General features: G+C 47.3%; 1 protein-coding gene across 2 annotated transcripts; it reads left to right on the forward strand.

Annotated features, from left to right (window-relative positions):
* Nucleotides 1-27,600, forward strand: LOC118091279 (uncharacterized). 2 transcript variants are annotated; one of them, XM_035128082.2, is made up of 19 exons: nucleotides 1-513; nucleotides 1,539-1,678; nucleotides 3,771-3,885; nucleotides 5,386-5,560; nucleotides 6,115-6,226; nucleotides 7,887-7,993; nucleotides 10,254-10,380; nucleotides 11,237-11,357; nucleotides 11,954-12,039; nucleotides 12,257-12,387; nucleotides 13,941-14,000; nucleotides 16,298-16,364; nucleotides 17,248-17,342; nucleotides 18,514-18,642; nucleotides 20,562-20,676; nucleotides 21,443-21,580; nucleotides 22,174-22,340; nucleotides 24,658-24,749; nucleotides 25,365-27,600. In XM_035128082.2, the coding sequence occupies exons 2-19, from the start codon at nucleotides 1,594-1,596 to the stop codon at nucleotides 25,558-25,560; spliced, it is 2,118 nt and encodes a 705-aa protein (XP_034983973.2). In that variant the 5' UTR covers nucleotides 1-513; nucleotides 1,539-1,593; the 3' UTR covers nucleotides 25,561-27,600. The 2 variants fall into 2 exon arrangements, with proteins under 2 accessions (XP_034983973.2, XP_034983975.2); XM_035128084.2 differs by lacking the exons at nucleotides 1-513; nucleotides 1,539-1,678; nucleotides 3,771-3,885 and having other exon boundaries at nucleotides 5,418-6,226; nucleotides 11,241-11,357.
* Nucleotides 27,601-27,663: the final 63 nt, after the last annotated feature.

Below are 27,663 nucleotides of genomic sequence, written 5' to 3' on the forward strand. Positions count from 1 at the left end.
GCTGATAGCTATGGCAGTTTCAAAGAGTGGAGCCTGTGTTAATCTCAGATTCCACGCCCTCCTCTTTTGTCAAATTTACCTGATTTTGGGTGGCAAATGTCGAAACCACTATTTTCCTGCTGCATCTGCATTGCATGTTTTGTGCTCTTGCCTAAAACCACCATAGGAACTCTGAAATATTATCCAAAACTGGCTTTGACTTCTTCAGAGAGATACATGAAATTGACGGTGCTGAGCATGGAAAAGCACCAAAAGTCATGGAGATCACAGATGTTTTCTCCAATTTGACAACAGCCTTCCCTTTCCCCAAGGCAGAGAGTGGTTCCAGAATGCCAGCTGCTTTATCCTGTTAATGATAAATGGACTTGCTTGGCATGGAGTCCATGGCTGGAATGCAGAACAGCTGGAGCCAAGATCAGTCTGTTGCAATTCCCATCAGGCTCATCTTCTTGCAGCGCTGGTCATATGGAAAGTTCAGCCAGCATATGGTGGAAACAAGGAGCGCTCGTAGAGGTAAGGAACCAGACACATTGCCACCTTTTTCTGCTGTCAAAAGCCAATGCTAGTTAAATACCGGATTGCTAAGAGGGTGGGAAGAATCAAAGGTGTAGTTGGGCGAAACCTGAAATAAAAATGAGGGTCCTATCATTAAGAATGCAGGGTTTGCTGAGGAGAGTAGCATAAGATAATTTTAAAAAATACATTGGTGACTCTTGCTTAGTTTAAACAAAGTGTAGACAGTTTTTAAAAGGACTTGCAGTGAAACCAAACTGCATTTGCTTGAAAGGTAAACTTAGTTGATATTTAGTTTTTAGTATTTCGCATCAGGGGGGCTAGCACACAAAATTTCCTGTGTGCAATGCCAGTAACAATTTGTATGCCTTTAAAACAATATACGTAACCAAGCTGAGCAGCATAAACCTCACCATGTAACTCAGTCCTTAACTCAGATGGAGAAATCACTCTAAGTTTGGATAAATTGTTCTAGGAACTCTAATTATAGGGGTCCTGGAATGCAAGGTCGAGAGCACTAAATTGTGTGGTTGGTCCTGGACTAGTTACCTGAATATTTAGCTGGTGCCTTTTGCAATTCTATTATAGTTAGATATGTAGGAAGCTGCCTTATACTCAGTCAGACCACCGACTGGCTGCAGCTCTTGAGGATTCTAGGTAGGAACCTCTCCAAGCCCTCCTATGAGATGCTGAGGGTTGGACCAGAGACCTTCTGCAAGCCAAGCAGATGCTCTTCCCATTAGCTTCCATTTGGGCTGGAAAATTTTGTAAAGGGAAATTTGAGGTTTAATCTGAGGTTCTCTGTTCCATTTCCATTCTCCCTTAGTTTCCCTGTTATCATGAATATTATGCAGCTTTATAAATTGATGGGTTGATTTGTGGTCTTTGACTACACATTGGAAGCCACTTTTGAGGGGCATGATGTGATGGTACAACGGCATAAATGCCTAAATAAATGATAAGGAAGGGACCAGCTTGCAAGTCAATGAAAGTCTGAGAACAGACACAAACTTTGCTCCTTTCAGACCCACTTTTTGACAGCGTTGGTCTTCATGAATTGGCCTTCTCTTCAATCAAAGAATGATTTTGAAACCTGCCTTTACCTTGGGAGGCCGTGTGGCTTCTGTGGCTTGTCGTGTTCTCCAAATAAGAAGATACTTGAACAGTGAGTGTTTCTTGAAGAGATTGCATTCTCTTTTTTATGCCACCCTTGTGTGCAGTATTAAGGCTGGTTCATGCATACATGTACATCACCTGATAGCTCATCATCCATCAGGGTGTTCCTTCAGACTGCCATTATTTTGCAGGGTGGATTCAGGTGCACACCGGAGCATTTAATTTGTGCATTTGTAGTGGATTGATGCTCTCTGCCACTCTAGTTCAGAGGCAGTGTTAGGGTAGCATGACCAGTTTGGCCGCATGGAGCACCGCGCTGCAGGGAGGCACCACAACAGTGCCGTAAAAGGGAGCATGAGAGGGGGAAGCGTATGCCAAATTTTAGTGTTGCACAGGGTGCTGCTTGAATTTGAGAGCCAGGGCCATCTTAAGCACACCTGGCGTCGTGGCGTAAAGATCCCTCCTGCGCACCCCTCCCTTTCCCAGAATTTAGAACTCGGGGCCCAACTTGCAGGCCACCTCGCAGCCCTGGGAGCCACTGCCCACAGAAGACGCCACCGATGTGGTGGCCGCGCTGCGGATGGCCAGACCGCTGGAACCCCGCGCTCGCTTGTGATGCTCCGGGGTGCCTCCTCCTCCTCCTGCCTGACAACGACAGCCTGCTGCCGGCGCTCTCGCTGCTGCCCAGTGGCCCGGGGAGCAGGAGGTGGTTGCGACGCCACCACCTGTGCCATGGGGAGTGGTGGTGGTGGGGCGGCGGGCACCGGTGACATGGAGGAGGCCCCTCGGGAGCTGCTCCCACTACCGCCACTCCCTCGGACGACAGCGGCTTGGCGGGCAGAGGCTGAGAGGATTCTTGGGGCCAAGGGAGAGGAGGCGGCAGCGGTGGCGGAGCCATAGGGCTTAGTGGCTCCTACCACCAACCACCTGGTGGCATGTAGGGAAAGGGGAGGCCGCTGGCAAAGCCGCACAGCTCCCCCACTTGCTGGGGTGTCCCTGAGAGGCCGGCGCCATGGCACAACGAGCCAGTAGGCCCTATGGGAAAGACGTCTCTGTTGAGAGTGCAAAGTCTGTCCTAATGCAAGAAATCCGCTTTCAAAACAAAACAAATCCAGGCTTTTTGTAGTTCAGAATACACATCATGAGCAGTTGTACAGTTAGGTATTTTTAAAACTACTGCACTAGAGGGGGTTTGTATGAGGCCACAGTCTTCCTCTGTTTGGCTGTGCTGGGCTCTGCCAGTGGAGTGGCTCTGCTGCCTCAGAACCCCCAAATGCACCCTCATAAAACAACACATTGGCAGCAGCTGCCACTGAGGTTATCCACAGGTGGTAGCTGGTACATACTACCCCCCCCCCCCACAATTGGGGCATTTCAGGAGTGGGAGGAGGGCAGGGGGTGGATCTCAGCTAGCCAAGGACCCACTGGATCCCAAGCTACTGGCAAGTTGTAGCAATGGCCCCAATCTACAGTTTTCTGCTATGGCAGCCTTGAGCAGGTGCAGCAAACGTACACAATTTCCCACTCCTCCCCCACTTTGCCTTCTGGTTTGGACGGTGCAAGCGGTGGGGCTACAGGTGTGGCAGTGGTTCCCACATTCCATTACGCCCAGCTGCTGTTCACCAGAGTTTGGATTGCATCCTTAATGGCCTTACAGGGGCTCCCTCTCTAAATGATTGTGTGCAGGGGTCCCCAGATTTACCCGGCTTCGGGCCGGTTACTCCGGTGCCGATCGCGCGGCAGGCCGGAGGGTGGGGGAACGCACTCCCATACGTGCGTGCACTTGCTTTTTCTGGCGCAGGGCACCTCCGGAAATGACTTCTGTGCATGCGCAGACATCATTTCCGCTGCACTTCCGGGTTGGTGCGGCACATAAAATAACTTGTGCGCAACTTGATGGGCAACCGCACCACGGCACGCCGGTAAGAGCGGGCAGCAGAGGGGGTCATTGGGGGGCCACACAATTAGTTTGGGGACCCCTGATCATGTGTGTTTCTTTATTTAGATTTCAAAATGCAAGCAAAGCCCTGCTCTGTTTGGAGCCCTTCTGCTCTTTGAGGCCCTGGACTCCTGCCCCAAAGTCCTGCCCTGATTGCCACACTTTCCCATTAGATATCGACCGTGTTTATATTTTGTTCTAGGCAGCGACTTCTGCATCCATCCTTTGGTGAGGGAGGCCCTGGACAGCAGGAGGCCTGTCGTTGCCTTGGAGAGCACCATCATTACACATGGCATGCCATATCCCCAGAATCTGAGGTAGGCAGAGACTGTAATTTTCTAGCACAGCAAAAGCTGCAAGCTGGGCTAGGCCAGAGACCAATGCACACAGGCACCTCTCCTGACACCTCGTTGCTTGTTGATCTGCAGCTAAACTGAACTCATTGAACTGCCTTCATTGAAAAGGACTCTTTCTGGGGTCGCCAGGTCAGGGGCATTTAAAGGACTTGGGGCAGAGGCCCCTGACACAAATCTACATAGAATTTGCATATGCTAATTTATGTAGACAGCCCTGGGAAGGTGACGTGGTGGCTGAGTGGCAGGGGTCTTCACCAGTAATGCATTTTGCATTGTACCCAGCTGCTGGGTGAGTGGCTTATGGGGAAAATTTTAAGAAAATGGAAGTGGCAGAAAATATGGGACCCACCACAAGAGCCCCTCCCCGGGCCACCCCGTATCAATGCTGAAGTCATCGGGAAAAATGACAGCTCTGTCAATTACATTTGACCTTTGATGACTGCTTCAAAAGTTCTAGCTATTGCCTGAAGTTGCAGTCACCAAGTATCTGGGGCAGTCTTTGCACAGTAAATGAACAGATGGCACAGTCTCTTTAGGATTAAGGTACCACTGCAGATTGCAAGTGAGGGAATTGCATGCTTGAACACTCCTCTGGGTGGGAAAAGTTCATTGCAATTAGAAAAGCAGCACATCAGGGAATGCGTACAATGTGAGGAAGGCTACACCAAACGATTTCTATCTATGCAGATTGCCATTCAGAGTAGATAAAACCAGGGCACTTTTTTCAGCCGGTGCTCACCAGAACTCAGTCCCGGCACCTCTCAGGTGGGCTCCATTGCCATTATAAGAGAATGGGGGGGGGGTTTGATGGTGAGTTCTGGCACCTCTTTTTCTAGAAAAATAGCACTGGCCAATAACCTTGACATACTAGAGAACAGGTTTTATGTTGGCTAAAGGCAGGGCTATTAGGACAGGGGGGATCCCAGATTGCCACCTACATTTTTGAGCAGGGATTGGGGAACCTGTGGCACTCCAGATGTTGTTGGACTCCAACTCCCATCAGCCTCAGCCAGCATTGCAGAATGGTCAGAGATGATGGAAACTGTACTCCCAACAACACCTGAAAGGCCAAGGGTTCCCCATTTCTGATTTATCCCTGTGCTGACAATCTGGCTATAAATTGATACGCAAGAACCTCATCGCCATTAAAACTAACCCAAGATTTGTTAGGCATCAGATTATGTAGACGAGCTACAGGGGAAGGAAATGAAATGTAAATGAGGGTGTGGTGAGGGATTGGGTGATTCAGTACAGCAGGCACCCCCAAACTTCATCCCTCCAGCTGTTTTGGACTACAATTCCCATCATCCCTGACCACTGGTCCTGTTAGCTAGGGATCATGGGTGTTGTAGGCCAAAACATCTGGAGGGCCGCAGTTTGGGGATGCCTGCAGTACAGTTTTTAATACCATGGCAACTTATTTTGCCTTCTTTTTCTATTGCGTTGCTTGCAATGCACCAGCATGGCCAGAGAGGTGGAAGAAATAATAAGAGCAAATGGGTCTGTGCCAGCAACTATCGGCATTTTAAGTGGTCGCATCCACGTGGGGCTCCAGAATGAACAGCTTGAGACTTTGGCCAAGAGCAGAAATGCAATGAAGGTGTCTCGGAGAGATCTTCCCTACGTTCTCAGTCAGGTATTGGACTGAATTCTCGGGGTGGGTCGTTTTCTCTTATGTTCCCCTGGTTCAAATCTCTATAGAGCACACATAATCTCTGAACATAACATAAGAACATGAGAAGAGCCTGTTGGATCAGTAGGACTGGAACCACTGCAAAGCAGCGCCACCTACCCCCAACTCAGACAGCCACTCCAGAAGGATACCTTGCTTGATAGCCTTGAAAGCTGCGGAGAGGTCGAGGAGAATTAACAGACGTATTTCCTCTGAATCTCTCCCAACAGAGGCCATCATGCAGGGTGACCCAAGCAGTTTCTTGCGGGCCAAATGGGGTGACCCAGTAAGCTTAATTAGGTCCAGGTTCCCCACCCCTGTAGTTTACAGTTCCTATGACTAGTAACCATGGATAGCCTTATCTCCCTTAATTCACCTAATCTCTTTCTCGAGCCGCCCAGGTTGGCTTACATTGCTGTATTTTGCCCAGTGGTGGAACGATATGAGGGGGTCGCGGTCTAAGCACTCCTTGCTGAGGGTCTTGTGCAATCTAGATGATGACTGGCTGTTCCACACAGGGCTTGTCTGGTGGTACAACTGTGGCTGGAACCATGATTGTGGCACACAAAGCAAAGATCCCTGTATTTGTAACAGGAGGAATTGGAGGGGTTCACCGCGGAGGAGAGAAGAGTAAGAGAATTAATTTTACAACTAGAAGTTAAATTCCAAATGCTGTCTTAATTTTATAACCAGAGGTTAAATGCCAGATGCTGTTTATGTTGTTGTTGTTTAGTCGTTTAGTCGTGTCCGACTCTTCGTGACCCCATGGACCATAGCACGCCAGGCACTCCTGTCTTGCACCGCCTCCCGCAGTTTGGTCAGACTCATGTTGGTAGCTTCGAGAACACTGTCCAACCTTCTCATCCTCTGTCGTCCCCTTCTCCTTGTGCCCTCAATCTTTCCCAACATCAGGGTCTTTTCCAGGGAGTCTTCTCTTCTCATGATGTGGCCAAAGTATTGGAGCCTCAGCTTCACGATCTGTCCTTCCAGTGAGCACTCAGGGCTGATTTCCTTCAGAATTGATAGGTTTGATCTTCTTGCAGTCCATGGGACTCTCAAGAGTCTCCTCCAGCACCACAATGCAAAAGCATCAATTCTTCGGCGATCAGCCTTCTTTATGCTGTTTATATTAATATATATATAAATTCTAGGCCTATAACCACCTACCATTTTATGGATCTCCTCCTCTAGGAATGGGAAACGTGGGGCCTTTCAGATACTTTTGGATGCTAATTCCCATAAGCTCATCCTACAAGGATGATGGGAGTTATAGTCCAGCAGCATCTGCAGGGCACTGCATGTGCTACATCTGAGTTAATGGCATTTCTCCACATTCTTCCCTCCCTACCCTGCTTCCTCTCTGTTCTAGTGGTGAGAGCCAGGACAGGACCCTCCCCAATTCATATACAGCACAGTCTCAAATCTGATCCATCCCACACACCTTGCAGTTGCTACTTCGAAACACATCGGGTTAAATGCATTTACTCGTTTAGGGCTACAATCCTACCGGTATACACACTTGCCATGGGGTACACTCAGTGCTTTTTTTCCCTTTAAAAAATGGTTGGGGCACTCTCATTTTGACTCAAGAAAATCACCATTTTATAGTTCAAATCGGGAAAAATAAATACAGTAAATGGACAAATGGACAAAGATTCACAAAATGTTTAGGGGTATGTGTACCCCTGCATCCCCCCCCCCAAGAAAAAAGCACTGGGTACACTTCACTGAAACCAACACAACTTATTTTGGAGTAGCCATGTATAGGGTTAATCCAGGGCCGGCCAACTCATGAGGTGGGCTGAGGCAGCTGCCTCAGGCAGCAGAAGCCCACGAGGCAGTGCCTATGCAGGCACTGGGCCCACCCCACCCCCTCTGCCACCGATGGAGAAGCAGCAGTGCCGAGATCTCACTGAAATACCACAAAATCTCATGAATTCTCATTTGGTCCATGAGGTGCCATTTTGTGGATGCTGCCAAACAACCCAGGTAAGGGAGGCTTCAGCAGGGACGATGGCGGCGGAAGGGCAGGGTGGCACTGTCCCCTTTTCACCTCTGGTGGCAACATGGAATGCAGCACTCTTGGATTCTTCTGCTGAAGTTGCATCTTGTTTAGAGTGGGTGGTACTGGCAAGATGAGCCAATGGTCTGACTCATCATAAGGCAACTTCATATGTTACTTTAATACAGAATTATGATGCTTCCCACCCCCACCAGTTTGCCCATTTTGGGGGCTATGAAATTTGGCAGGGCAACTGTCTTTTCAGTCTTTTCTCCCTGTCCTTTTCAGCTTTGGATGTGAGTGCGGACCTGACAGAATTAGGCCGCACTCCAGTTGCTGTGATTTCCGCAGGTGTGAAGTCTATACTGGATATTGGCAGGACATTGGAATATCTGGTAAGGAGCCACAAATGCAGTGCAGAAGGAACAAGAGACATAAGGCTGGCTAATCTGGCCTTTCTCACTTCTGTCGTTCCAGCTTCACGTAGAATTTACTCCCATATTTCAATGGATGGTTGTACTGTCATGGCTGTCCTGCTCAGAACTCTGATATTCTGCAGTAGGGATAGTGGAGAATTTGATAAAGTTTACATTTAAACAGAGCCGTCTTAAGCATGCTCGGCGCCCCCCGCCCCGTTTCCCAGCGCGGCGGGCGGGTGCCGCGCGCAGGGGGGCTGCCACGGGCGCAACTGCACTGCGCCACCCAGCCTGCTGTAGGGCCGGCCCTGGGCCAGGGGGCGCTGCCCACCCCCTGTTGCGACACCCCTGCGCGCGGCGGAGGCGGCCCCAGGCCCGTGCACCTCCGGAGAGCGGCCTGAAGCCACTGAACAGCGGAGGCACACCTGGGGCAGCCTCAGCCGTGCCTCTCAGCGGGCGCAGCGGCGCCCCTGGTGGCCTGGCGCCCTGCGCCACCGGGGACAGGCCTAGAGCTGGCCCTGCATTTAAAGGCAAGCCTCTGTAATTTATACTTTCCAAAGCAATATGCAAACCAAAACACAGCCAGCTTTCAGAATTTTCACTTCTCCATATTTTGCAATGTGCAATTTTGCATATACTGGGACAAAGTATGCATTTGCTAGTGCAAATAACCTACAAAAATGTTAGGGAACATTGCTTTGCAAAAAATTGTATATTAAGCAAAATTGCATGTGAATGTAATATGCACTAAAATGCTTTGTAACTTTCACAAGAACTTTAAAAAGTGCAAACTTATGTGGAAATGTGGGGAACTGAACTTAACATTGGGAAAAGGAGAAACTGAAGTGGACAGATATGCCTATCCCTCTTTTTAGTGTACTGGAGGTGAAGGAGGCAAATTATCTGTTTTTATAAATGTTTCTATGCAACCAAAGTATTCATCAAATTGATTTGATACTTCCTTACCCAATTTATTTTAAAAGTTGTTGGGTGGTGTCAGGGGATTGTTGCGGCTACTCTCGAGTAAAGACGCTCCAGTCCGCACTGTCTTTAAGAGTTTTGTTGTGCATACTATTTACAGTGCAGAGATAACAGAAAACATGACCGCCTAGATAACAGAAAACATGACCGCCTAGTCCGATTCGGACTAGGCGGTCATGTTTTCTGTTATAAAAGCCTGGGCACCCCAAAACGCCACCCCTTCGCCCTACGTGTAGGCGCATGCCTCAATTCGGGCTCCAGAAAGAGAGGTCTCCCCTCTTGCTGGCTGGGGTGGTGCCTGGGCTCCGACATCTCGCTGAGTCCCTCATCCCCTGACCCTCGACCAGAGCAGTGCCAGGGCTCTGACATATCTCTGAGCCCTTCCTGCATGCTCTGTTCTCCATAGCATTGCCAGGGCTCAGACACCTCATTGAGCCCTCTCTCCAATCCACTCCATTCCCCATTCCCTCTTCCTGACTCGCTGCTCGTGCTGTTGCTGGGCGAAGTGCTAGTCAGGATGACCGGGGGTGGGGGTGGGGGAGGCTCTCTGTAGGGAGTCCCCCTGACATCCAGCTTGTGCACCCCTAGTGGGCTGCAAGGAATACCTACCTCCATGAGCCACAGGGAGCCTACATGCATTATAGAGATTATACCAACTAAAATGTATATATTTTGAGGTTGTAGACACCACTCAAAGACAAAACAAGAAAGAGATTTGTTGGGCTAGCTCAGGCTTCCTCAGCCTCGGCCCTCCAGATGCTTTTGGCCTACAACTCTCATGATCCCTAGCTAGCAGGACCAGTGATCAGGGATGATGGGAATTGTAGTCTCAAAACATCTGGAGGGCCGAGGTTGAGGAAGCCTGGGCTAGCTGCTTCTAGTTCACGAGATTGGATTCTATCAAGTGGGTGGAGCTGGAGGAAAGGGCTTGTAGTTTTATGCTTTTGTGTGAGAGTGGTAAGGGTTCCCTGCTTGGGGAGGGGTTGTACCTCAGTGATGCAGCTTGTGTTATAGGTGCAAAAGTCCCTAAGTCCTGACATCTCCAGGCAGCAGGGCCCTCAGCTGGTCAGATTAAGAAACACACCTGCCCATTGAAGCAGAAGTAAAGAGCTAGCTGGACCAATGGTCTGACCTGGGATTGTGGAAATTTCATTTGATTCTGTAGTGTGGTTAAGTGATTTGGTCCGTAGCACAGCAAAGATGGCTTTTGCTTTCATGTCACATCTTTTCATCTGGCCCCCGCTCTTCACCTCTGCAGGAAACTCAAGGTGTCTGTGTGGCCACCTTTGGAGACTCCAGAGAGTTCCCAGCCTTCTTCTGCCATCAGAGCGGCTTCCAGGCCCCATATCATGTGCAGAACGAGGAGGATGCTGCACAGCTGATTGGTGAGCTGTCCGTGGAACAAAGTGCTTTTTGAGAACAGAGTGTTTGAGTTTAAACCAATGAGCTTCTCACTTTCCCCGAGGCAGCAGTTCATTGCACACGTAGTGGGGTCAAAGCCCGTTGTAGTCCGTTGGGTTTACTTTTGAAGAAATGCACATGGGAACAGGACAAGTCTGTCCCAAATGCTCCTTTCCATCCTTGGGTATCTTCTCTTGTTTTCAGTATCCTGTTCTTAACAGCAGGGATGATGTTGAGGCTTGGCAGCTCAACAACTTAGGGTTGTCCGTCCAAAAAAGGTGGGGGTTCCTGCACCTCTTTTTCTAGAAAAAAAAAGCACTGCCTGGACCTACTTGTTTCAATCTGCTCTTTAGAGTGAATATGCCCTTTTCACTCTCTTGGCTCTGTGCATGGTTTGGAATGTAACGCAAGCGAAATAATAATTATTTATAATTATTTCTTTTTTAAACATTCTGATGTGACTTGGAGCTGCTAAGTAGCAGGATGCTGCAGTGGTAAAATCTCTTTCAGAATGGTCCAGGAAGTGACTGTATGTCACAACGTGCTGCCCGTTCCAGGGAAATTGTACAGAAAAAAAGGATGGGTGCCCATATGTATCTATGCACTCACTGGGGCTGATGGGAGTTGTAGTCCAAAACGTCTGGATGGAACCAAGTTAGTGATTGCATTAAACTTTGTTGGGTGCAAAGCAGTTGACACCAGAGGCTACTGGGATAAAGAAACAAATTGCAAGCACATGCATATGCATCTGTAAGCGATGAAATTGGTGATGCCACCTTTGCCACCCGTTGATAAGAGTTATTCAGCAGAGACACACAGTTAACGACCTTTCTTCCTCAGCCAGGTCCCTGAATTTGCAGTTGGGCAGTGGCGTGCTGATTGCCGTTCCCTGCCCTGAGGATCAAGCTGCTTCAGGACAGCTTATTGAAGAAGCAATCCAGCAGGCTTTGAGAGAGGCTCGGTAAGAATCCTCCTCCTCTGTTGTGATTGTATAAGGAGAGTTAGGGCCCCCATAGAGGCACCTTTTTTCATGGCTCATTCCCAATGATTTGTGCTCATGGTGTTATTGGGGCTGTCATACTTGATCCCATTTTGAATGCTGCTGGTGTCCGCAGAAGTTTTGGGGAGCAGGCACACTCTTTCATTTCCAATCAGTGCATATCCCATAAGGTGCTGCTGAAATCCCATAACTTTTCATAACACAAATGTTCTGGGTTTATTTTGTTTGTCTCCCTTTTGTCTTCCATAGCCCTGCCAGAGCACCAACGCTGTGTGTGTCTGTGTGTGCGTTGTCCACAGATCCCTGTGGCCTCTGACACCCAAGCTCCAGCCAGTGGGTGCCCTCTAGGGACAGGTTTTCTCCAATCAAGTTCCTCCACTTAAAAGCCTGAGCTGAGCTCAGCTCACCTTGGATAATCAATGCATATATTTAGTAAGTCTGTAGCATAGATGTGTTTCCCCCTTTTGATGGATAGAAAGATGATTTAGTTGTGCTCTTCTCATAAACAAATATAAAATTACTGGTTCTCATCCAGATTGCTCTTGTTACATTTGCAGGGAAAAAGGGATTACAGGAAAGGAGCTTACACCCGTCTTGCTGCAGAAGCTAAACAAGTTAACTAGCGGGGAGTCACTTAGATCCAGTATCCTTTCCTGAAAATGCTCACTTCTTACTTCCCCTCCTCAAAATCCAATTGCATAATCCCTCCCCCCAATATTCTCCATACACTGCCCCAGAGCAACATTACATTGGCAACATTCTGGGAAATTAAAATAGAGGGGGATCTTTGCACCAGTTTCTTTTAGTTCTTGGGTTCTTCTGCTTTTATTTCCCTTTCATCATAGCCTTCCCCATATCAGATATTGCCTTGATCAAGAACAACGCCAAGGTGGGCAGCCGCATAGCTGTGGCCCTGAACAAGATCCAAAGATTCCCAGGCTGGAGAAACAACTCGCCTCAAGACGAGAATTTATCTCCTGCACCAAGACCGGTGAGTGGCCTGCTCTGTAAGGGTCGCCACTCTCTCAGAGAGAAACAGCTTGGCTGTTGCAGCTCATTTACACATCGCCTGAACCTTGCAGCACGTGGCTTTGCGGTCTTGGCCTTGGACTCCTCCAGGTAACGTGACGATTGAGCATTCATCCGGATGTCTTTGCACAAAGCTTACCTGGTGGTTAGACTATGTTAAATGAGGGTCTTTAGGTCAGCCACCACTTTTGCCTTCTCTAACACTAGCAGTGCTTCCCTGCAAAATATTTTTTCTCAAATGGAGATAATCTCAGCAGAGGTGAAACAACACAAAAAGTCACAAACGTGGAGCTCAAGTGAAGAGATCTTAAAAGTCACCTAGTCAAACTCCTCGCTGATGCCAGTTTATGATGTGCACCAATCATGTATGAAAACAGAATATCCGTTTAGTCACAATGATGCTTGCTTGGAAACGCAAACGTTGCAGTCATCGAACAAGAAGAGCAAAGAGGCATGCCTCAAGGAAGTGCTTTTAAAAGCAGTAACTTATTTTGGTAGGAATGCCTAATGCATTTTCAACCACAGCCCATCCACAGGGGCACTAACACAAACAACACATGTTTTAAAATGGATACTCAAACATAACCTCCAGAAAACATGTTGAGCTGTTTATCAGCTGTCTGATGTTCCATGAATGTTGGACAGTGACTATCTTGAGAGTTTTTAAAAATGCAATTTGACAATCATTTTGTACTTTCTCTCTAGAGGTTGTTTATTTACAATTTGCATTAGGGCTTTGCATTTATTTACTTTTTCAATATGTACTTAGGAAAACCTTTTGGTTGAAATGCACTGACCATTCTTCTGTGGACGAAGTTGATTTATTTGCTCCCACTGCCTTTTAGGGAACCCTCTCAAGGTGGCCTACGGAAGACTTTGAAAATGCAACAGAATGTGAGGCACATATAGGTAACATGGTGCCCCCATGTTATGGACTACAACTCCCACGAACCTTTACCATTGGTCATGTTGGCTGAGGCTGATGGAAGTTGTAGACCACAATATATACAACAGATGCCACCACATTGTCTGTCTGTCCTTGCTGTGAATTTACTACTTTCAAGCATCTGCTTGAAACATGCCTCCTCCTCCTCTTGTCTGATAACTGCAAGCCAAGCTTTCATTAATATGAGGGGCGTATCTAGATCAGCTTCTGCGCAACCTCTGATCCACCGAGCCAAGTGTTGATCATTATTAGCCTACCAAGGACACAATAACCCTCCTTTGTTTCTACTGCCTCGGTGGCACTGCAAAAACTGTGGTTGTCTTCTGCTTTGAGCAGAGCTGGGGAGACTGTGGCCCTCCAGATGGTGTTAGACCCCAACACCCCAAAGAACCAATCCCCATGGCCAAAGGTCAGAGCTGATGGAAGCTGGTGTTCAACGATGTCTGGAGAGCTGCAGATTCCTCAGCCTTAGCTTTGTGGGCATGTCCTGGAGGAAGGGCTCTGGAAGAGAGCTCTGCTGATGGCTTTCTCCCTCCCTCCCACCCACCCACCTCTTGTTTTCCTTTCAGGTGGTCATTGGTGGCATCAACGTCGATTTCATAGCCAAGGCAAGAGATGCAACAATAGTGGTAATTGCACTTAGCAATATTTAAGCTGCATTTTCTTTACCCTAACCTAGCCTGTTGCTGTAAAGCTCATCGGATGCAAGGAGCTCACATGTCACCTTTCCAGACTATTAGGAAGTATAAGGGCTGGCAGTCTGGAGGCAAGCAGGTACTGCCCAGGCAGGTGACCAAGCCTAAAAGGTGTTAGGCAAGCAAACAGGTATATAGGTGGTTAGAAATGGGCTGATCTGAGCAGATAGAAATGGGCCACCTGAGGTCCATACCAGGCATAGGCAAACTCAGCCCTCCAGATGTTTTGAGACTACAGTTCCCATCATTCCTGACCACTGGTCCTGTTAACTAGGGGTGATGGGAGTTGTATGGTCCCAAAACATCTGGAGGGATGAGTTTGCCTATGCCTTATGTAACATGATGCAACATCTGTACATGATGTTGATGTGAAGGCTGAATTTGTGTCATCAGAGAAATGAAGGCGGGGGAAGCAGTCTTCAGGGTGCAATGGAAAAGCCCTAGCTCACTACTTTTTCCAGGCAAGTCCGCCCCACAAGAGCAGCTCAATAATTCATTTATTTAATAAGATTTATAACCCACCTAATCAACAAAAACCTCTAAGTGGTTTACATGAAACAATATGAAATATCCATAAGAAGCATACCATTAAAATATAACTTTAGAAACAGGTAGATCTAAGATTTATTGACATATAAGTAAAACCAGCAGTTTGGCAACACATGCCTAATAAGTTGGTGTTTGGGAATATGTACTTGAGCGACACATTGCTTAGACTAGCTTTCACCAATCTGGTGCCCTCCAGATGTTTTGGACTACATGGCCATATTGGTGAGGACTGATGGGAATTCTTCCATAGGCAGGTAGCAGCAGCGGCAGCTTAACACTGTCTTGTGGTGCCTAGGTGTGGTACAACTTCCCTCCCAGCCATTTCTTATGGGTCACAGGTGTTGCTATGATAAAAATGACGGTGGTCATCATCATACACATGGACCCATGAGCTAAGAGAAATAAAAACGTTCCATAATAAGTGATGAAACCTCTGTGGAGTGCAGAAAAAGAAGAGGGTTTAAAGCTGATAAATAGAGGAGTTCACCCTATGTCATCTAGTGGAATGTTTGATGCCAAGTGATGAGACACACCTCTTTGGTAAAAGTGAGCAGAGTTCCCTAGCCAAATGTCTTGCCACCTTTGTGATTAGCTGACAAGTGGCTGAAGACAGAAATGGAAGAGTGCAATGGTTAGTTAATTAACAATTAACTAAGAAAACACTTCTTAATCCTTGGAGACAGAGAAGAAAAGTACAAACCATGATGAATGTTGGCCTAGTAGACAGTTGGATTTTATAGATTTTCCATTTCTAGAAGAAATAGGGGAACTTCAGCAGATGACAGAAATAAGTTTGTTGTAACGATTGGCTGTAGCCTAGCTCATGTTGTATGGGGAAGGACCATAGGTGATTGTCAGAGCACCTGCCTTGCATGCAGAAGTTTTGAGGCTCAATCCCTAGTGTCTGCTTAAAGGTAAAAGGACCCCTGACCATTAGGTCCAGTCATGACCGACTCTGGGGTTGCGGCGCTCATCTTGCGTTATTGGCCGAGGGAGCCGGCGTACAGCTTCCAGGTCATGGGGCCAGCATGACAAAGCTGCTTCTGGTAAACCAGAGCAGCGCACGGAAACACCATTTACCTTCCCGCTGTAGCGGTACCTATTTATCTACTTGCACTTTGATGTGCTTTCGAACTGCTAGGTTGGCAGGAGCTGGGACCGAGCAACGGGAGCTCACCCCGTCGCAGGGATTCGAACTGCCGACCTGATTGGCAAGCTCTAGGCTCTGTGGTTTAAACCACAGTGCCACCTGTGTCCCTAATTGTCTTCTTACTGGGCTGGAAAAAGCTCCTGCCTGAAATCCTAAAGCAGGCACCCTCAACCTGCGGCCCTCCAGATGTTTTGGCCTACCACTCCCATGATCCCTAGCTGACATGGCCAGTGGTCAGGGGTGATGGGAATGGTAGTCCAAAACATCTGGAGAGCCAAAGGTTGGGGGTGCCTGTCTTAAAGAGCTGCTGCCAGTCAGAGTAGAAAATGCTAACTAGATGGATCAATAGTCTAAACTATTGGCAGCTTCTTCTGTTCCAGTCCCATGACATCACATAAAGTGGAATAGTCTCGAGAGAACTTGGGTTTAACTTGAACCAATGTTGACACAGCAGTAGCATTACGGGTCCATCTGGGAAAATCAAGGCATATCTAATTTTTGCCCTGTTCTGTTGAATTCTGTGCATTTGCAGGGCGGAGGACAGACAAATCCATCAATAGTGAGACAGTCGTTTGGTGGTGTGGGGAGAAATCTAGCAGGTAATTCATTCTAATTTTGCTCTCTGCAGGGAGATACTGGGTGTAGCATATTGCTATCCTCAGCCCCCACATCACCGAGCTAGGAAGTTCCATGGTCTCAGCTCTCCCCAGGTTTGTTGGGAAGGAGGCCATTGGATGGGCTTGTTTGGTGCTTTTGACATTTGCTTTTTATTTACAAATATACAGGTTGAGCATAGTTGGATATCTAATGTGGGAACAGTCCATTGCTCCCAGATCTCTAGGGAGACAGCCGGCACCCCAAAACACTCTCTTACGGCACTTCCACATGACCTGTTTATTGCGCATTCGTCCTCATTTGTTTGCAGGCAGATTAGACAATGTTGGATATTTAATGAGGATCCATTCTGATTTGTTTGCAGGGGGCTTAGAAGATGTTGCATCAAACAAAATGTTATCCCACACTTCATAGGGTGTGCTCTTTATTGCAAAAATTCCAAACTTTTGGGGAAGTGGATTTGTTGCGTGCAAGACCTCCCAACCAACAATATTTGTGGAACTTGAATCTGTCAGTATGCGCTTGAATCCCTCCAAAACATAATGAGTCTGAGAGTGTTATGTCTCTCTTAGTCTCCATCTCAAACTGCAACCTCTCTTTACATGCGGGCCTAGATTGCATCATCCTCAGTAAAGGAGCAGGGAAGGGGCACCTCTCAGGTATTTCCTAGCTGTTAAAAAGACCAATTATTGATCCTGAGCTAGATGGATAGTTTGGCCTGCTGAAAGGCGCTTTCCTATATAAATTAGAAAGAGTGCAGTAGATTTTTCACTGACTGATGACCCCAGAATGCTTCTACCTTGACTTTCAGATTCTAGGGTTGTTGGCCGATAATCCAACTTTGTTCCATTTCTCTTCCATTTTCAGATTGCTTAAGTCGTCTTGGGAAGACCCCGTTCTTTATCTCCGTCATGGGGAAGGATGAGCATTCCGAGTCCGTCCTACGCTACTGCAAGCATATGGTAGCTCACAGCTTATGGTTATTCTAAACCAGACATCCCCAAACTTCGGCCTTCCAGATGTTTTGGACTACAATTCCCATCTTCCCCAACCACTGGTCCTGTTAGCTGGGGATCATGGGAGTTGTAGGCCAAAACATCTGGAGGGCTGCAGTTTGGGGATGCCTGTTCTAAACTAATCCGTAGCAGGGTGGCTGTTTTTCATACTGCAGTTCACAAAATTTCATCATTCCGGTCCCATGTACCCACTCTCTGCTTGCTACGAGATTCCTTGTGGGAGCTCTTCATTTTAGAGACACAGGAAGCTGCCTCATAACTAGTCAGATGAGAGGTCCATCTAGAATAATAATAAAAATATATATAATAATGTTACTAAGTATACCCCACCCATTTGGCTGGATTTTCCTAGCCACTCTGTGTGGCTCAGTCTTGTCTGCACTGATTGGGAGAAGCTCTCCAGGGCGTCTAAGTCCTAACTGTAGATGCCAGGGATTGAAGCAGGGACCTTTTACAGGCGAAGGTCTGCCACTGAGCTACAGCCCTTCCATAGCAGGGAAGTTACAGAAGGGGAATCTCAGATCCACCTGACCCTCCAAGCTCTCCCCAGACTACATCTGCCTCGCTCCAGGTCACAGCCTGAGTAAGCAAGGCCTGGCTGGAATGTGTCTTCAAACTTTGATAATGGCTCTTCCTTGTCTGGATGGAGGACCAAGAGGGGTCCTGTACAAAAGGTGTGAATTTTACATTCCTTTTTCTGCCCACTGTTGTGTCAGTCTCCACCCACAATGGAATGTGACCCTCAGAAGGATGTCCATTGCCCCTCTTTTAAGCTAAAGAGAATGTGGAATTGAGGCAGCAGATTTAGAAAGCAACAGAAATGATCCGGGAAAAGTTGAGAGGCCTGCATGCTCCAGGGCCATGGATATCCGTGAGACCCAGGTGCATCTGGGATGTGCCTACCTGTCCCAGGCTGCTCCTGTGTGACGCTTCCTGGATTAACATTTGCTTCATGGTGTTATTCCAGGTCTCCTTGAACTGGAGGCCAGATTCTTCATGCAGATGAGGAAGCACATTCACTAGCTGGGCAGGCGCTGGTGCACATTTTGCTCTGAATGAGCTGCAGAGAACAGAACACTAAATTTCTCTTCTCCCCCCCCCCCCATTTTACTTTGAGGACATGAGAGGTGTCTTGCGACTGGAAGGGCACAACACAGCCACCTATTGTTCCGTATTCACAGGCAGCGGAGAGCTCTCCCTGGGCTTGGGAGACATGGAGATCCACCAGCAGATCACCGAGCAATACGTAAGACCCTTCTGCGTACAGCATGAAATCTCAGTGCCTCTTTTCTGCTTCTACTCTCCTAAGGGGCAGAGGATATTTTCTCAGGGTACCTAGGAAGGAAACAAAGGGGAAATCCAGAACTGGGTAATTCTGGAAGGCGGCATTGTGATGGAGTGCTGAAAGCCACCTTTCTGCCACTGCTGCCTCCAGCCACAACTCCTTCCAGACTCTGTGTTTCTAGGATGTGCTGAGCTGTAGAAACACAGATAAACACAGCCTCCTTGGTGGCTGAGGCGTATTTTTGGGACACTTAATGGAAGGGGTGATTAGGAGTGATTCAGGTGCAACCCCACCCTTTCCCCCATTAATAAAAAAAGCCTGTTGGGAAAAAAAACCCAAGTCTGCATTTAACAGCTGATACTGTTTGGTTAAGAAGGTATGAATGCCTGTCAGTAATCCACTTATCACCAAGACCCTTGAAAGGCTGAAGCTTAGCTCCTGGAAAGAAAAAAGTGGTCATTGTTCCCACCCTCTCTCCACCTTTTTCCGATCCCCATTTCATTATTAAAGGAAGGAAAAAAGGAGGCACAGCTATTAAATGATACATGATTCCCTTGGATTCCCACAGAATAACACAGCAACAAAAGCGCCTCAGAATTTCTGCCGGCTTCTACCTGTTGATGGGTGCTGCGTTGCAATGTTGCCTTCGGTGAATGCAAGAGGCTGCTGGAGCAGAATGAAAAGCCAAAGGCAGGAGTGGGGAGCCTGCTGGACTACAAATCCCATCAGCCTGAGCCAGTGAGGCAAGGGATGATAGGAGCTGCAGTCCAGCAACCTCTGTACGATCAGAGGTTTCCCACCCCTGACTAGGATGCTGGGCAAAATGTTAGGCTAGGTCTACACTAGTTGGGACTGCATATAGCAGGGTTGGGACTGCAATCCTATGCCTACTTACCAAGGGGTATATCCCATTGAAACCAACAGGCCTTACTTCTAAGTAACCATACGATTCTACTGCTTGTTTTAAAATAATGTGAATGCCTTGGATTTGTTGGATCCTATTCATGCTTGTTGAGAACTAAACCCCATTGGTTTCAGTGGGGAAAGCATCTGCCTAGACCAGACTTCCTCAACCTCGGCCCTCCAGATGTTTTGAGACTACAATTCCCATCATCCCTGACCACTGGCCCTGCTAGCTAGGGATCATGGGAGTTGTAGGCCGAAAACATCTGGAGCGCCGAGGTTAAGGAAGCCTGGCCTAGACGCTGGAGACCTTCTTCTGAGGCTCCCCCAGATGACCTGGTCTTGGGGCATCCTGGATTGCTTGTGCCAAGATGGCTCAATATTTGCTCCTTACTAAGCATCCTGATTTGTTTGCAGGTTGGCTATATGCCGTCTCATCATCATCCCACATTTTTATAGTGTTTCCCCATCACTTTCCTATCCACAAAAAGTTCACTTTTGTCCTAGCTCCAGTCCCAAAGCTTCTTATGTGTAAGAAAGTAAGCTTTTTGTCAAAGCTTACAATGGCATAACAGGTACAGATCATCTTAAGGCACAGCTGTAGAGTTCAAGAATGGCATCAGGGTTCTGAGAACCAGGACTAAAGCTATGGAGATGACTCAGCACCTGGTCCCGCCCACCCCACCAGAATTTGAAGCTGAGTCGTGGCAACACTCACTTGTGGGACTCACTTCCCTTTGAGTTTGGTGCACTTGGAGCTGCATGCTTCTGCAAGGGACCTGGGTGTGTTGCCAAACGGTGGATCCGCAGCAAAATGACGTCACTGGGAGCGACCAGAAGAACCTGACCAAGTGGAATATGGCCAGCCACAGAATTTCCTTCTTTTACTTTAGGAAAAGAGGAACATCTCGTTCCTGGAATAAACATGGATTTCCAATTGCCAATATTGTCTCTGTCTCTCATGCAATTTCCTTCAGGTGTCCAAGTTCAAGGAGACTCTGTGCTCGGCCCCACTCGTGTGCATTGATGGGAATGTGCCCCTGTCCACTATTCAGTATGTCTGTCAGATTGCCAGGGAACATAACCTAGCAGGTAAGAAGGGGCACTCACAAAGCACAGCCTAAAATGCATGGCGTTAACAGAGCATAGGAAGTGGCCTTCTAGAGAGTCAGACCTTTCGTCTATCTACCTCAGTATTGTCCACACTGAATGGCAGTGGCTCTTGAGTTTCAAGCAGGGGCCTCTCTCAGCCCTATGTGGCAACGTTGTGGATATTGCCTGGGACCTTCTGCATGCAAAGCAGCTGCTCTATCACTGAGCTACGTCCCTTTTCACCTTCTCCTAGTAAGGGAATGTTCCCAGCATCATCTTACTCTGGCTTATTTTGCTGCTTATTTCCAAATGTTAGAAAAACTACTACGCTCAACGCCCTGTGTTCTGAGAGAGAGTGGCATATAAATAAAATATTGATGACAATGATACATATTTTTTCTTTGCATTTAGCTCTTGTACAGTAAATCAACATTTTAAGAATGCAATGTGATGAAATATCAAGAGAACATGAACAGGGAACTAACCATTGTATTTGAATAGTGACACCTGTAAATGCCAGTGGAGGGCTCTACCGGTAGTTGTGTTTCTAGCACAGGTCTGAGCTTTAAAGCTCCATGTCCAAGCTGGGTTTTTGTGTGTGTCCTGATGCTTTTCTCAGCAGCCAACAAGATTTATAGCATTGGTATTGCCCTGGACATTTTAATAGAAAGACAATGTTTGTAAACTAGACAGATGCATCATTGAATACATATGATTCACGTTTGTCGGGTCAGATCATCTAACCCCATTTGATGCTCTTCTGAAGTGTGTTACGAGCCGACAGATGTGGACAAGGCTTCTAAGCCATTCCTTTCAGAAAGCTGGAGAGCCCTGGCATGCATATCTCCCAATCTACGGGAACTAAGAGCAATCAACCGGACCCTGGGGCATCCTGTTCCGGCAGGTGAGGCACTTTTGAGAGTGGAGGCAAGGAATATTTTGCCCCCCTCCCTCCAAAGCTAGGAATATACTGAATCTGCCTTATATACTGAGTCAGACTGTGGCCAAACTATCTTAGTATTGTTTGTCCCAGGTTGGAAACCAGTGTGCTCTGGGATACATCTGCCATCACCCCTGACCTTGGCCATGCTGGCTGGGGATGATGGGAATTGTAGTCCAGTAACACCTGGAGGGCCACAGGTTCTCCATTATTGATGTAGAACCATGCTGTCTTGCAAACACATCCTCCACTGGATCTTCCTCTGCCCACCAACACGATTAGCCCCTTCCAGCTGACTTTTCCTACCATGACTCTACCTAGGGAAAAAGGTTCCCTACTTGTTTCCCGCAGTGACAAAACAATGACGATGATTTTATGTACACACAATGGGTCAGCGCGTCTGGCTGTTAACCAGGAGGTTGGTGGTTTGAGCCCAGCCAGGGATAGCTGTGGGGCAGGATTCCTACATTGCAGGGGTTTGGACTAGATGACTCTCGGGGTCCCAACCCTATGGGTGGCATTGATGCTCTGCGACTAATTTTCCTCCACTCTTAAAGATCTGCCATCTACACTGGAAGATGCTGTCAAAACCGCCGTGACCCTGGCCCAGCCCTTACTGGGAGAGCTGCACTGCCTCGTTGTGACACTTGGCCAACATGGCGTCCTGGTTTGCAGCCAGAACATGAATGGGAGGTCCTCTCTTCTTCCTGGAATTTTCAACAAGGTAGGAGCATAAGGCAGGAAGTGTGAAGGGATAAAAACAGTGAAGGGGGAGGCGTGAGCTGTAGGTAAAAGGTGCTTGGCAGGCAGGGAAGTATAAAGAAAAGGGACATCCGACCCAAAATTCTATATTAAGCACTATTTCCCAGATTTCCTTGGGAGGAAATCTTGACAGTTAAGCCAGTTAAAAATCTAGGGATAATGTGGCAACTTAAGCTGATGGAGTATGTGCAGCTTGCGGATTTAACAGATAGACTAAGAGAACAAGAAGAACATACAGTACATTTAGAGAAGATTGGAAAATGTTTATTGAATATTTGGGGGGAAATTGTGTACATTTGAAAACGTTGGCAGCATTAAGATAAATTCAACAGTGTAAATAAGTTGTGATGGATAATGGAATATTGAATGGTTTAGTATGTAAAATATGCAGGGATTTATGATCTGCAAAATGAACCATGGAAAGAGAAGGGAAGTCATTGATATTTTAAGGATGTTTAAATGAGTATTCTAAATTGTAACACAGAAAATTTAATAAAAATTCTATCTATCTATCTATCTATCTAGGGATAATGTCAGTGTAGGCAGAAACTTGACCCCGGGAACCGGAATTCAAATATTGCAGAAAAATGGAAGCTCTTAAAAATGTCCCATCCTCACTTTGGTTTTTGAGTTTTCAGTAGATTGTGTAGGCAAAGGGAAGTTTTTGTCCGTCTCTCATAACACTAGAACTCATGGACGTCCCATGAAGCTGAATGTGGGAAGATTCAGGACAGATAAAAGAATGGACTTCTTCACACAGTTCATAGTTAAAACTATGGAGTTTGCTTCCAGACAAGGCAATGATGGCCACCAACTTGGATGGCTTTGAGAGAGAATAAGAAAAGGCTTTCACCGGCTACCAACCCATTGCAGTGCTGTGCCTCCACTGCTGGTCAGAGTATGTCTCTGAATACCAGCTGCTGGGAGTCACAAGTTGGAAAGAGCGCTGCTGTACTTGGCTCCTGCTGTCAGGCTTCCCACAGGCATCTTGCCTGGTTGCTGTGAGAACAGGATTCTAGCAGGACTCAGCCTTTGCGAACATGAGGACCAGTAACTTGTCTTAAAATTTTTTGATAACCTGAGATTTTCAGAGTAGTCAATATTGCTTTTATGGACCAGTTTCAGTCCAACAAAGCATTCATGAAGCAGAGTACATGTGTATACCCCTTACATGTGTATCCAGAAATCCCACGGTTCAGCTATTTGGTGAAGGAAACTTTTCAATCTTATTATTCCAGTACTTTTTAGGTCTGTTGTACTGACTCTACTGTCAGCTGCTGGTTTTATTCTGGACAAGATTTCATCTTTGTTTTATGGTTTTAATTGTTTGCTTGCAAATCCCTGGAGAACTTTTGTTATTGTGTGGTACGCATAGAAATGTGTTTGTGGGGGAGAAACTTAGCACATATTTGCAAATAGATTTCTGGATGTCCATTTGCAAGTATGGCATTTGAGAATTTTTTTTTTGGGCATCACTCCTAAAATAGAAATTAGCTTCACCTGAGGAGGTACTCCTGACCTGATCCCTGGGGTAATAACTGCTTACCAGTATGACACAACCCTTTATCAAGCAGAGCCTATTTCCCGCCCTACTACTGTGACGTTTCTATTTCATCTTTATTCCAAATAGCTCAAGGAAGTGTACAGATGTACCTTGGAAGTTGAACGGAATCCGTTCCAGAAGTCCGTTCGACTTCCAAAATGTTCAGAAACCAAAGCACGGCTTCCAATGGGCTGCAGGAGCTTCCTGCAGCCCATTGGAAGCCGTATCGGACATTCGGCTTCCAAAAATAGTTTGCGGCATTTGGGAGCCGAAATATTTGAGAACTAAACTGTTCAAAAACCAAGGTACGACTGAACTTAGTTCTCATCTCGATGGTGTTTCCTGCTTGGCAGGGGGTTGGACTGGATGGCTCTTGTGGTCTCTTCCAACTCTATGATTCTATGATTTACCATCGAAACCCTATGAGGTTGCATAGGCTGAGCAACCATGATTGGCCCAAGGCCAGCCAATGAGCTTCGTGACCCAAGTGGGGATTTGAACCCTGGACTCCTGCATGGTAACCTCTTCACCGCATTGGCTTCTCCTGAAATGAATGAGAAGTTCCCTTCTTGTGCCAACTCCACGCGTAGTTCAGTTGGGTCTCTGGCTCCCCACCTCTAGGGTCTGCTCTGCCTCTAGCATTCACTTGACAATGTATAAAAGGAGCCCGAATTCATCTTACAGTTCTCCAGGTTCAGGGTGCCTCTACCATTGTCTCTCCTATCTCACCTTGCAGGCCACTGCTGCAGAGGAGCTGTGTGCTGTTCACTACCCAGCGATCCCTGTCCCCGCGGAGGAGATAGTCAATGTCTCCGGAGCAGGTGACAGGTATGTTGCGAGCGGCCCAGAGAGGTTCCTGCCACAGCACCAGGCTCTTCCACCTTCCTCTCCTTGGCCCCTGCCCCCCTGGTTGCTGTGGCAACAAAACAGTGCCTGCATGTACGCGGCATTGCTAAGGAATCGCTAGTCCAAATATTTATCCAGAGGTGGTGAGAGAAACGGGAAGGTTTATTGTGAGCTGTCATTTTCCTGAGCCTTCATATGAAAGAGAGAGAAATGGAGGCAATTAAGTCTCAACAAGATGTTGACATCTTTGCTCCACGTGCCTCCAGACGCCGCAATTGTAAAAAAGCACCTGGAGCCTCTTAGTGGGGCAGCAGGGCTTGGGCAAGAGGCGGTGCCGAAATGGGAGGTTTCAAGACCTTTATGTCTCAAAAGGTTCTCCATCAACCACTCATGGTGGTGCCAGCACCACAGTCATCCTCTTACGCCAGGGAAATGTGGGTCTGGGAGAGGGACAAGGGGTTTATACCTCTTACCATACCGGAATTGGGGTGCAGGATGAGAACACTAAAATAAAACCACTATAAACGGTGAAATTCAGTTGTTGAAGAGCTTGGTCTTTTTCCTTCGGTAAGCTGAGTTGGCCTCTTCTCTCTTCAGCTTAATGGCTGGAATCCTCGCTGGGCTGCTTGCTGGAGAAGACATGGATGATTGCGTCCGGATGGGCCTCTTGTCCGCCAGCTTCTCCCTCCGTTCTTATGAGCCAGTTTCACCGGACATCAGTGCCACCAGCGTGAATGTGGCAAGGCTCAAGGCTCAGCAGTGGCCTGTGGCAAAGCGCTGGAAGTTGACTTAAGAGCCGGTCAGTCCCTTCTGCACCCTGAAATGGGCAGATGCACCAACATCTCTCTCTCCTACCTGGGCCTGCTTTTGAACTGAATCAGGTGGGCTCTATGATTACATCAGGAGAAGAGGAAGGGAGGCTGGCTGGATCTCTCCATCTTCCCTTCCCCCCTTCCCCATTCTTTATTGCTAGGCCCAGTGCTTTTCCCCCCTAAAAAAATGTTTAGGGGTACTCTCATTTTGACTCAAGAAAATCACCATTTTATAGTTCAAATTGGGAAAAATAAAGTGGACAGAGCTACAAAGATTCACAAAATGTTTAGGGGTATGTGTACCGCTGCGTACCCCCAGAAAAAAAAGCACTGGCTAGGCCTATGACCTAAAAAGTTGAATTATGCAACCTGTCCCCCATGAAGAATTATTGGAAATAATAAAAAAATTGTAACAGATGGTGCAATGTTAGTAGTAGAAGATGCAAGAAACTCATTTTGAAACGGAATGTAAAATTTTTAATTTTACTTTAATTTTAATTTTACCTTCAAGCCAAAAGGCTGCATTTAGCTTGGTTGCACAGTTGGGACCCTGCTACCTCTATCATGTTACGTGACTCTGATTTATGTATGTGGGAGGTGGGCTCAATTGTGATTTAACTCATTTAAGCAGTGGCGGACTTTGGGCTCTCAAATTTCAGCATTGGTGTGGAGACCCCTGTGGTGTGGCACCCAGTTTGGTGGCCTAACCAGTTGCCCTCCAACTCTGTACTTTATCACAGACAAGCAACATCTTGTTTTGACCTATGACTGTCATCCGCCCTAGGCAGTGTGGCCATCAGTCAAGGATGGTGGGAGATCACCCCTGCCTTAGGCTGTTTTCTGCAACTGATGGTTTGAATCCATTTTCTCAAAGGTGGGGTGTGCCAACCAAATTGCATTCCTGGACTAGGAGCTCTTGTAGTGTCACAGAGGCTGCTGGGAACAGCAGTGTGGCAAAAGGGACTCTAGTGTGGGCATTGCCCCAAGTTACATGTCACAGTGGTGACTCGAGAGAGCAATAGGCATGTAGTGTCTGCTCCAATGCTTGCAGGTGGAAGGGGGATTTGTTCAGCAGCACACAAGATGGCTCAAAGGAAGCGTCCCACAAAAGGGCAGTTGTGGTTTTTCTCTCCAAGATACTGCATCAGGCACAGTGGTAGGTTAAAACTCCAGGCCAGCCTCCTTCAGGGGGGCTGAAACACTTTCTGCCACCAAGCTTAGATCAGAGCTCGGTTTAGGGAAGTGCCTGTGATCTGAAGATGCTTCACAGCCAACATTCCTATCCAATAGAACAGGGTGGCCAACTCCCAAGAGACTGCGATCTACTTACAGAGTTAAAAACTGGCAGTGATCTACCCCCTTTTTGGGGGTTCAGGTCAAAGTTGTTGAGCTTTTTAAGGGAGGGGGAATGCCCCATTTTTGGGGGGGTGCAGAACAAAAAAATGAGCTTTTTTTAGGGGAACCAAAGTTTTTGAGCTTCTTCGGGGGGAACAGGTGATCTACCAGTGATCTACCACAGACATCCAGTGATCTACTGGTAGATCAGGATCTGCCTGTTGAACGTGCCTGCAATAGAACAAAATGAGTTGCAATTGCAAGGAGGGGTGACAAACAGGACTGATCAATAAATCTAAAATAAGGCATTGAGTGTAAGAAAGTACCTTTAATCTGTAAGGTAAAGGTAAAGAAGGTAAAGGACCCCTGAACGGTTAAGTCCAGTCAAAGGCGACTATGGGGTTGCGGCACTCATCTTGCTTTCAGGCCGAGGGAACCAGAGTTTGTCCACAGACAGCTTTAATCTGTGCACACAGGTGACATACTTTTGCCCAGCCTAGGAAAGCTTTTTTTAAAAAAAATCAGCACAGCTCACTCAGTACTTTGCAGCACCTGCTTAGCTAAAATAATAAAAATCAAATTGTTCCATGACCACAATGGGGAAAGGTGGCATTGAGCGGGAAGGACATGCTTGAGTTTTACAAAGGAGTTGGGTGTTGCTGCTGAGGGATGGGGGTGTAAAGGAAAGAGGGAGGGAGGATTTTCCAAGCAGGAGGCGTGAGCTAGAATTTCAGTATCACAAAAAGGGG

The sequence above is a fragment of the Zootoca vivipara genome, chromosome 10 (assembly GCF_963506605.1).
Source record: "Zootoca vivipara chromosome 10, rZooViv1.1, whole genome shotgun sequence".
Lineage (NCBI taxonomy): Eukaryota > Metazoa > Chordata > Lepidosauria > Squamata > Lacertidae > Zootoca > Zootoca vivipara.